Consider the following 12,098-nt stretch of genomic DNA (forward strand, 5'->3'; position numbering starts at 1 on the left):
AATTGAGGTCCTTTAAATTAGATCTCAAAGAATTTAGAGAGGGGAAAGAAAAACTTCATTCTATGTTTCCACATAAAAACACAAAATAGAGAATGTTTAAGGAAGGTATTGGGAGGGGGGAGGGAAAGCTTGTAAACAGGATACATGAAAACGAGTGAGCAATAATATTGGAAAAGTAGGACCTGATGTCAGGGTCTGGGCTTTATGGGAAGGTTACATGCTCAATGCTGCAAATAAGAAGAACTGAAAAAGAAAGAGGCCAAAGGAAGAAAATTAGTTATGTACCCATCACAACAGTTTTAGAAAGACAGAATGAGGCTCCAAACTTAGTCATGGCAATGGAAAGGAGATAAGAGGAGAAGCTTAAGACATATCATGGGGCTGGGTGCGATGGCTCACACCTATAATCCCAGCACTTTGGGAGGCCGAGGTGGGCAGATCCTTTGAGGTCAGGAGTTTGAGAACAGCCTGGCCAACATGGTGAAACCCCGTCTCTACTAAAAATACAAAAATTAGCTGGGAGTGGTGGCACGTGCCTGTAATCCCAGCTACTTGGGAGGCTGAGGCATGAGAATTCCTTGAATTTGGGAGGCGGAGGTTGCAGTGAGCCAAGATTGTGCCATTGCACTCCAGCCTAGGTGACAGAGCCAGACTCCATCTAAAAAAAGTGGGGGAGGGGAGTAATGATGATTGCTTTCAACAGAAACAGGGCAGAAAAGAAGAACAAGTCTATGAAGGAAAATGGGATGCTGGCAAAACATGCTGAAGACCCATGTGCAATCTGGGAATGAAGCTCAGGGAATAACTGAGTACTGCTTACTCTAGATATCTGCGAATCATCTACATTGATGGAGGCAAGAGCTGATGTTATGATAATGAAAATTTCTAAGTACAGGAGAGGAAAGGCCAAGAATAGGTATCTGAGAAACATCTACACTTGAGAGGCCAAGAGTAAGATAACATTTAGATTTGATGAGTTTGTTATGCCATCTAATTCTTTTTTAGTTCATATTCAGTACTTAGCACAGTATTTAGTAAAGAGCAGGTGTTCAATATTTTAGATTTAATAAATATAAAATGCATCTTCAGCAATGGTGTTATTGTGCAGCATTTGTGATATTTATATAAAGAATTCAGCTGGATGGTGCAGTGGTTTGCATCTGTAATCCCAGCACTTTGGGAGGCTGAGGCAGGTGTATCCCTTGAGCCCAGGAGTTTGAGACCAGCCTGGGCAACACGGTGAAACCCCATCTCAACCAAAAAAAACATAAAAACTAGCCAGACATGGTGGTGCACACCTGTAGTCCCAGCTACTTCGGAGGCTGAGATGGGAGAAAGAATTCAGCCACCTTAAATATTTTTCTTTGATCAAAGCAAAATAGAATACCTTTAAACTTTCTTCTACAAAATTACTAATCAGATGTGTTTTTCATTCATGGAACTCTACACCAATGCCCCAAGTATCATCTTAGGCCTTTTTTTAAATCATTTTATTGTCCTTTTCCACCCAGTATGATTACTCCTAAATACAGAAGGCTTTGGTTCCAGCCCCCTACAAAACACTTAAACTTCCTTAGGCATGATATTCACTCTTTTTCATCTTAAAAGGTCTTCCTGTAATCACTGTTAAGCAGTCAAGCCATTACCAAACCAAGGCTACTGAAAAAGAGAAGACAATAGAAACCCATTCACCATGTTTTGAGATAGATATTTAGGCCTATTATTAGTCATGTAATTTTTCCAGATATATAATTATATCTCTGTGAAAAGCCTGATGAAAACCCTGCATTTTAGTTCACTTTCCTAATTCTAGGCCACTTAATTTGTTATTATTTTTCCCAGATGCTTACATAGAGCTGTCTTAGTATGATTAAATTAAATTTCCCTATATTAAATTACCTGATGATTTTAGAATTCTACATGAATTTTGAAAGAGAACTGGGGACCATATTCTGAGGCAGACTTTTCTACTTGTCTACCATATACTCCATTTGACAGCCACCAAACCACCTCCAGACTGTCACTAAAAATTAATCTCAAGTTTTTAAAAGGAAGTTAGCTCTGCTACAGTGGTAGAGATAAATTATTAAAATTTCACCTCCTTTCATTGTCTTCAAAATCTAGTAACAGAGAACACCTCTATGAGTTTATACATCTCTGGTAGATTGTATTATTGTTTGAATATACTTTGTCAACTTCATCCCTGCCCGGGTGAGAGTCTATTCCCCTGCCCCATTTATGTCAGGCTTGGTCTTATGACTTGCTTTTGGAAACAGAATGTGAGTGGACAAAATGATGTGTGCATGGGCAAAGTGAATCTGAAGAGAAGCTTCAAATGTGACTCTGTGATTGTGACCTTGCTCCCTCTTTGCCCTGTCATGAAAATAGTCATGTCCCCAATTGGAGGTGCTGCCATTAGCCTGGTCCCAATGCAAAGCATATATCAAAAGTGTATCTAAAGCCAACTAACAAGCCTAAAGTGGAGGCCATGCAACTGTCTTGCCATTTTGAGACAAAATATGAAAATGAAATGAACATTTGCTTCAAACCACTATGATTCTGGAGACTGTTGTGAAAGCTAATACATGATATTATTCCTTCTGACCTTGTGAATCCTAAAGCCAGATAAATTCTTTTTCACATCCAATTAGAAATATGACCAGGATACTTATTTGCAACAGAACTGGAGGCTGTCCATGATTTGAAAATATCTGTTCTAACAGTTTCTTTACAGAAGAATTAACTGAGATACAGATAAATTAAGAGATTTGCTTAGGTCATATTCATTAGAAGCAGAACTATGAACTACGCTCCTAGCTCCATTCACTATAAAATGACTGCAACACTTTGACAGATGCCCACATCTGTCAATGGCCCTCTAGAATGTAACCTTCACCTGTACCAACAGAAGTTAGCCTGGAGCAAACTGTCATTTTCAAAATATACTTATCTTCTATGAAGATGAAGTCTTAAGACTCCTCAATATTATACCATTATGACACTTAAGCACCAAGCCATAGCATGTCTGGGAATACCAACTGCAGGCAACATCCCTAGAATTCTGTAGTTTAAACTAACAAAAGCAAAAGCAAAGGATTACCTCATACTTACATAATGTCAACTTAATTACACAGAAACATTTCCTAGAATGAATCCAGAATTACACTGGATTGTGGCATAGGCAGCAGTATTAGGAAATCTATGAAAAAAGGCATATCAATTCCTAAGTACGAAGATAGTGGGGAGAATCACAGAAAGGATCAGAATGAATCAGAGAAGCAGAATAGGTAGTGTATCTAGCACTGTCCAGGGAAATGAGGCAGAATCTGGAGGGTGTGAGCAACTGGGACCTAGAGAGTGAAAGGACTCTCTTTTAGGAGGAACATTAGCCTGCAGGCTAATCTCAAGATATCTACCTTATTTTACCCAAATCTTATGCTCAACAAATAACCTCCTGATGACTAATTCAGTTTCCCTTGTTCTTCCAGAGAGGGGGAAAAAATGCCCAGGACAGAATTTTCGAGCATTCCAGTCACTAGAATCCACTCATTACAAAATACTAAATTGACCTTCTGGTTAACATATCAATCTCCCTAGGTCTGATCCACTAGGGTTTGGGACCCCTGCTGAGGTGTCTTCATGGTCAATTTGCAGATCTTTGTAGGATATCCAAACTCCCTCATGCTCCTCCCACAAACCTGCTGCTGTAACACATCTTCGCGAAAGATGTTTTAAATATTTTCAGTATATTATGAATGGCATTAAGATAACTAACATGCTACCCTTACATAAACTGAATATACTCTTTAACCAATTCTTGAAGTGAAAAGTCTATAGATTTCAAGTCCTTCCCAATAGGCACCTTCACTTATGCTGCCTGGATAAAAACTAGGACCAAAAACAGGACCAAAACTAGGGACATGCAACTCCACATGACAACTTACATGAAAACATCTCTGTTTATTTTCATCCCAAATTTTTCATTTTACACTTCATGAATCTAAAGGAATTATAACCCTTCAAAGGAAAATAGTAACACTAATTTTGACCCTGCTTCTAAAATGCCCTCCCTAGAAATTTTGTTGGTTTAGTTCACTGAATTAAGAGTTGTACAAAAACCTTTCAGGATAGTACTTTCAAATTTAGACCTCTATCCTTTGCTTTTAGAGTTAACACCAAATAAGTATCTGTCTGCTGATTTGACCACTAAAAATTGTTTAAAAAATTGCTTTCCAGTAAACATGGACTACCTTCCAATGTCTTTTCCAGCATTATCAAAGACTGCAGAGACTTGCCAGACCACATTCTTTTTTTTTTAAACCAGTTTTCCTCCAACAGACAAGAAATATTAGTAGCCACTTATTCATTCCACGTTGGTGTCTACAGAGCCATTGAGAGAGACCAAGAACACTATTTATATTCTTGTTCTCAGCCAAGATTCTATAATTAGTCTGATACCAAGAATACTCTATCCAGGAATGCCTTGTGAAATAGGATTACATTGCTTAGGTTGAGATCAAAGATCCTGAGTATGGCTATTATCCTTGGAGTCAGCTCTGACAGAAAGGTTTGAGTCACTGCTACTATTATGTAGAGTTTCTAATCAGCTCTGTGTAAAACTGAAGCTTTGACCAAACATATCCCCAAGGAATTGTCATAACTAGATATCTTGAAAGTATCCCAGATCCTCACTACCTCCTCTGCACAGATCCTATTGACTAGGGGCCCAGAATTGATGTCCTGGAGTTGTGATCCCATTTATCTCACATTTGAAATTCTAAATAAATGTGGTAAAAAGGAAAACCTACTTACTCTATAAATATGGGCCTCCAAGGTAACCCAGATCATTCTACACACACCAGACAGAAAGGCCCTGGTTCCCAAAAACAGGTTTGAATTTAGTATCTGTGGTGGCCCATGCCTTAAAGTAACATAGTTAACCTTAGTAGCAGACAAACTGTCATGTGACTTACCTAGTAGAATAATAAAGTGGTCAGGTTATTTTTATACTTAAGCAGCTACAAGAATAACAACCATGGTACTAACAGCTAACATTTAAATGAGAACTCACCATATGCTGTACACTTTACAAGCATCATCTCATTTAATATCCCAAAGGCCTTGTAAGTACTATTGTTATTATTTTATTTTTATTTTTACAGATAGGAAAACCAAGTAACTTTGCCAATGTCACTCAAATTGATTAAAGTATCAAACTGGGAGTTAAGTTGAGGCCTACATTCTAGTTCTTGAGTTTTACACCTCTGCTTTTTTAAAAAAAATTTTGGTTGGATTTCATGAATGAACTTGTTTTACAATTGACAAATGAATTATTCATATTTTTCAGATTTTTATATTTCTCCTTATATCATTTCTTCCAACTTCACATTATCATTGATGGTAATTAAACTGGACAAGAAAAAGAGTCTTACAAATATGCATTTTGCAAAGTACTTACATAGTCAATGGGCTTGAGAGATTTGACTTTAGATGCTGGGCAACCGCAGGAAGTAAGGTCAGCATAGAGGCCTTCTTCTAACACACAGTGATTAACAAACATGTCTTCTTGGTAATAGAGGAGCCAGCTAAAAGCCAAGCAGTAAGACATTCAATCAAATTGCATTCATTTGGCAGTATTGGCCCATTATCATGCTGTGGGAACTGGGGTAGGGGTAGGGCATAGAAAGTGGTGCAGAGCACCACCACACCAGCTTTAAAAAAACAACACAACAGCTACCACTATCATTCCTCAACTGCTTATGATGCGCCAGGCATTAGGCTAGGCACTTTACATATACTATTTCATGGTGTCCTTAATAATTCTGTGAGTTAGGAACATCCTCATTTTTATAGGCAGCAAAAGTAATGATTAGAAAGGTAAGGTGATTTTCCCATGTTTCCTCAAACTACTCATTGATAGAGATGAAATTTGAAATAAGATGATGTGCGCTTTAAGCTAAAGACATTCTTTTTATTTAGTGCCTTCAAGTATAGCACTCTGGGATTAGATTAGGCTGATTATTAAGTACCTGAACAGATTATAAATTCTTTTTGGAAAAAATTAAAAATGTTTGTATTCAGTTTAGATGAGTATAGAAGACAGATTTTTTTTTTTAAATCACACAAGAGTATATAAAACCTGTCACCTACAAATCTGACAACTAATGGAAAATTTTAAAAAGAAATAAACCCCTTAGAATCTTCAGTAGTGAGTTATCTTCAATACAGTATTCATCAAAAGATTGCTAAACACGTATCCTTTTGAAAAGAAGGAGCCCAAGGGAAAAATAAAATGGCTGTTACTAATTTAGTTTTGGTGTGGTTAAGTTCTAGCCCTGTATTTTAAGATCACCAGAACTGCACTCTTGCTAGACCAGTTTAACTTTGGATAACCATAGAAATGCTGTGTGACATTATAATTTACTGTCATGTCTTCTACTGTAATAAGCATTTCCTAATCAACACTTATCAAAGGTTTCTAGTGTGCCAGGCATAAAGCTAGTGCATTATTTTATTTAGTCCTTGTAAGAAACCTTTGAGGTAGGTACCATTATTACCCCTTCTTTACACATGAGGAAGCTGAGGTTCAGAGAGATGACTCATTTTGCCTAAAGTCATATAGCTAGAAAATGGTGGAACTGGGCTCAAATCCAGGTCTCTCACACATTCCAGGTGCTTACACAATGGCCATAGTTGTATTCTTTTATCCTGCTGTTGTATATTTCCTACATGAAGAGACATGTGTGACTAGTTTGTCCTAGAATTCAGTGTCAAGAAAAATACATTTTCCTCCAGAAAAACTTCAATGCTTCTCATTAACAGACAATGATCCTAAATCTTGTAAAATATTTTCTTTTATCTTAGTGGAGAAGGAACGCAGAGCCAAATAATAGTAACAAAATTATTTCAGGTCCTTGGTGTGTGGGTGTGTGTGTGTGTGTGTGTGTATGTGTGTGTGTATTTCTTATTAGAGTTGCAGATCTCTATTTAACTTATACTGCCCTACTTTACGTGTTTTAATGTAAAACTCTCATTTCCTTTTCAGAGGTAAGTATATAAACAAAAACAAAAACAAGGAGGCTCAAGGCAGAACAGCTATAGGAAAACAGGAGAAGGAAAGGACTGCTTGATTTAGGGTTAATCAAGAAGGTGAACAGAAATAATGGAGTAGACTGAACCTTAAAGGATATATCTGAATTATTATTAATCAGGGGTCACAAACTTATATACCTGCAGGAGATCACACAGGTAATGCAGATGAGTAGTGTATCAGGTGGAAAAAAATTGGGAATGGTGGTGATTATGGTATGCTGGAAAGCACATATGCAATCTGCTCACTACCAACTAATTACTGACAAAGGCAAAAGCTTTCTCCAAGTCGTAAAATCTGATTTTTAAAGAGAAGGTGGAAAACAGCTTCTTCTGAAAAATATCCTAAACGTAAATATTAATACAATTTTTTAACTTAGTGTATAGGCCAAACAAACGACACCTGCTGGCTAGATTTACCGGAGACCTGAACCTTTGGTATGAAACAGGCGTCAGCAAACTACAGCATGTGGGCTAAATCTGCCCCACTGCTTGTTTTCAAACAGCTTATAAGCTAAGACTGGTTTTCACATTTTCAGAGGCCTTAAAAATTTAAAAGAAGACTATTTCATGACATGTAAATGTTACATACAATTAAAATTTTAATGTCCATAAATAATGTTTCATTGGAATGCAGCTGTGCCTATTGGTTTGTGTATTGTGTATGGCTGCTTTTGTGCTACGTCTAATAGCAGTGTTGAGAGTAGCTGGGACAGAGCCTGTGGAACCCACAAAGTCAAAAATATTCACTATCTTGATTCTTTATAGTTAAAGTTTGCTGACCCCTGGTACAGAGAGTACGGAGGAAAGCAAATGTTAGAAGAGAGGAGAATAGGATGGGAAATGGATAGGGAAAGGAGGCTAGTTGATGGTAAGGTCAGGAAAAGAAAGAGCTTGAACTTGATTGGACTGGTACTAGAAAATGGCTGGGAATTAAAGCATTAGTAAAAATATTAAACTGGATTTTGGGACACATAATTGGACTGTGATTTGTTTGGGGTAAACACTAGAAATAAGATGACACTGAAGCAGGGGGTAATTAAGAGACTGAAGTTTTTCCAGTGAAAAATAGAAGGCCCAGGTCTCTAATGATTCAAGGGAGAAAGGAGGAAAACTGACACACCTGGGATATTTTAAAAGAAGAAAAGAGAGACTTTGATAGGTTATTAGGTAGATGTTTGATACATAGAGATGACAATGAACTGTACACTTAAAAATAGTTAAAATGGTAAATTTTATGTTACGTATATTTTATCACAATAAAAAAATTTGTAGAATATATTTTAGCCATGGGAATCACATGTAGTTTCATATACATGTGAAAAATATACAGTATATTGTTGCCATTGGAAGAATATCAGATTCAGAGATGAGAAAAAAAAAGACCAAAGGAATCATGGGTCTGAAATTTGGTATGTGATCTTGGAAAACCTTAACTCTGAACCTGGTTTCTGCATCTGTGAAATGGGGATGATGAATACTTTGTTAAAAGGTTAAAAAAGTTAGGATTAATATGTCTTACTTGAATAAAAACACCAGGTATTTTTATAGCATTCTACTATGTGAGACAGTAAATATACAATATAAACATTCAAAATATTTAGGAAATAATCTAAGATCACAGTGAGAGACAAAAATCAAAATGTTCCCTAAGTTGGTTAATCAGCATTCTGTTTTTCTGTATTCCATCACAGCTCAAAATACAAATTAAGCGAAATTAATATAGACCAGTTAGCAGGTAAAATGCCTGTTGAAGATAAATTTTAAAGATTCACTGTGCATGCAAAAAATATATCTCTGTAAATTTAAAAATATTAGTTATTAAATAATAGCAGAAAACACTAAGTAAGCATACTTACCAACCTCGAAGAACTTTAAAAGAACATGGCATGAGTGAAGTCAAATCAGAAGTTTCTTCTGTAAAATCTATACATTCACCTTGGAACCCTGGTTTGCTGAATGCTTTGAGCTACAAGAACAACACCACAACAGTTAAATAGAAAAAAAAAATGGTCTTAGATGATCACAAGCAAATAAAAACCTTTAATTTCATGAATTTATAAAATGCAGCAAAATATCAGACTCATGTTTTATTATCAATGAATTCATGTTAGGGATAATGATATGCTCCTTAAACTTGCTTTCTTACATGTTTTTCAGGAATGGAATGGCACTGTTTGTTTACCACTTTCTTGCCTCTCTTCCACCAAATTGTGGGAAGAGAGGCCTAGAAAACAATTCTACCTATAAAAGTACATCAGAGTCCTTCCTCCACTAATATGTGGTCCTTTGTTCTCTCAAACAATCATTATGCCCTGTGTTGAGACGAGATGTATAAAATAAGAAGCAATTTAGTGCTAAACATGAAAGAGGCTTAGATTAGTATGAGGCTACATGGTATGCTGCTTCTCTCCCTAGCTCTTCCTGATCCACAGTTAATATAAGAAGAGAAGAGCACGAGTGCATGCCCATAAGCAAGCACTAAGAGTGCCCAGGAGGGCACAGGAGCAGATGGCAGAGGAGATAATAATGATGGGATTAGTGGAAGATTTATGGCAAAGAAAGAAAGATATCTGTGTCATGTATTTCAGCTTACAGGCTTCAGTTTTCTGGTAAGAATACCTTAAATGTGCAGCTTACAGTTATATACATTTCTACTTTAGTCAATTTTGTTGAGAAAAATCCATGAAATCTCAACTATAATTCCCTTTAGACCAGATATATAATAATCTGTAACTCTAGTAGCCTTGAATCTATAATAGGAATGAAAAAAATTAAAGAGCCCATAAAAATTTCATAATACACTGGAGACTTGGAACAACATGGCCCACAGGTCCACCCTGCACTTACAGGCCTGCACTAGGGCACAGAACGTCATAACAAACCATCTGCTCGTGCTGTCATCGAGGATAAGGCTTTTCTGAGCAGCTAATGTTCACCTCCCTCGTCTTCCCAAAGGCCTTTTCTTACAAGAATTGTTTCTTGGTTATCTCATTCTGCTCTGACCTTACTTAATCTGTTATCAAAGATCAGTCAAAATCAGGGAGGTGAGAAAACTACTTCCCCATATCATCTGTGGCTTGCACAACACCACTTCCTACTGTGAAACCACACTGTATTTGGAGCATTAAAACATCAAGGGACTTCTTGCCTTAAGGAGATATGATCCAGCAAGTTTCTGTTGTAGTCCTTCTAGCAGATACAGAGGATAGCAAAGAAATGAAGTCCAAACCAAGACATACTTAGGTTTTTTAACTTAAAGATGTATAAAATGTGAGGCTAAAATGCAAATCACTTTTAACCTCCAAAAAATGCAGAGAAATTTCTCCTGCATAGAAATATCTTAATAAAAATAAAAGAAAAGCCACATGAGAAGAGAGACATGTTGTCTTGTTCACTAACTACATTCCCTGTTTGTTAATTAGTTGTATACTGCTGAGTTGAAGATTTATACTTCAACATTTTCACAATGAAGCCATGAAACATCAAATCCTGGACTACTGATACTGCCAGTGAAGCATATTTCAGATGGTATATATAGTAGCCACCTCTAGTTTTTTGTCTCAGTCTTCATACCCAGAAAAATCAATTAAAATTCATATACACATGCAGAAATAATGTTATAAAGTATCTCTTGATTTGATGGGTCAAAATAGTCTTTGTCCAAACGTTAAAAACTGGGTTAAATGCTTATCTGAGTTTACCAGATGAGATATGGTATATGATTCACCCAGAATTAGACCAATTCTACAAAAATGTGCCTCATTTTGATCACCTTATCCATCCTCAAAATAGAACAATTCTCATAATAATGTTCTGAGGATTGTCCATACAGAAACCAACTCTGAGCTTACTGATTATAATAATTAACTTGTGGTTTCTACTGTTGGTGAAATTAAGGACAGAGCCTTGGAGAAATTCAGTCCTTGGAAAAACTAGCTGGATAAATGACCATGTTGGCTTCCTTTACAGAACAATGGATAACAAATATACAAAACAACTCAGGTTGCTTAAAAACGAGGCAAATTGACAAATAAGAGATGAGTGTTTTCCAAACTACACCCATCCTTCTGTGCCTTGTTGGTATGGCTCAATCCCTAACAGCTCCCCAACTGGAAATGGAAGCGAAGGAAAAAAAGTATCCCTCTGGTTTGCTTTTCACATGTATTATTGTATTTCTTTCTTAGAACTACCATTTGAGCAGAAATTATCTCCACTATATTATGAAGATTTTACAGAAATTCTTTTTGCTACATAATTTTCATTTATAATATATACTAACAATATGTGGTAATTTAATATGACAAACTAAAAATGCAATGAACTACTGACAAAACACAGAAGCTGTGCTCACTTATTCTACAATATCAGCATTATTTTTAGGGTAATTTTAGTTACTCCAATACTAAAATGATTTCTATGAGAAACTTTCTTCCCTGTCTAAATAAGAGTTTCTCTAGCCCGAGCCTCCCTCATAGAAATATGTTGATTATTAAGGAAAAGTCTTGTTTCCATTCCTCTATTACATCACATCTTTCTCATATTGTAGTGTTATATATTTCTCATATTGGTTATATATTCTACAATGATTTCATTTCCCTTATTAATCATAAAGGCTTTCTTTACTGAAATAATTCTTCCTAAGTATTTCTGTGATTTGGCTCCTATAAAAATGATCTGGTTAAAGTGCCACAAAGAAGTGTTTTCTCTTTACTGCTTGTGAATCTTACTGTATTTGCCTAAAGCTGTCATTTTCCAATCCCCCATATGTGAAAACAGTAGCAACAATTATTACAGATCCTGTGATCACTTTAAAATTCAGTGAGGCTAAATTATTCAATATAAGAAAATACCTAGTTGCTTTTCTTGGTGAGAATCATGCATAAAATGGAAAGGGGCTCAATATTTAAATAAATCCAAACATTTAATTATATCTGGAAATGGACTTTAAAAAGATTCTAGAAACAAAAGGTACTTGGCTGAGTCAAAGGGGAGAACTGGTTAGAATT

The 12,098-nt window shown here is 36.2% G+C and overlaps 1 protein-coding gene across 1 annotated transcript in view; it reads right to left on the reverse strand.

Moving 5' to 3' along the window:
• CRYBG3 (crystallin beta-gamma domain containing 3) overlaps window positions 1–12,098 on the reverse strand; it is a 137,141-nt gene that overhangs the window by 23,995 nt on the left and 101,048 nt on the right. Inside the window, exons 16-17 of the mRNA XM_030801803.1 lie at window positions 8,949–9,058; window positions 5,459–5,585 (exon numbers count right to left, since the gene is read on the reverse strand). Coding sequence (XP_030657663.1) covers window positions 5,459–5,585; window positions 8,949–9,058 — 237 coding nt within the window. The remainder of the gene's footprint in view (window positions 1–5,458; window positions 5,586–8,948; window positions 9,059–12,098) is intronic.

Source organism: Nomascus leucogenys, chromosome 21 (assembly GCF_006542625.1).
Source record: "Nomascus leucogenys isolate Asia chromosome 21, Asia_NLE_v1, whole genome shotgun sequence".
Lineage (NCBI taxonomy): Eukaryota > Metazoa > Chordata > Mammalia > Primates > Hylobatidae > Nomascus > Nomascus leucogenys.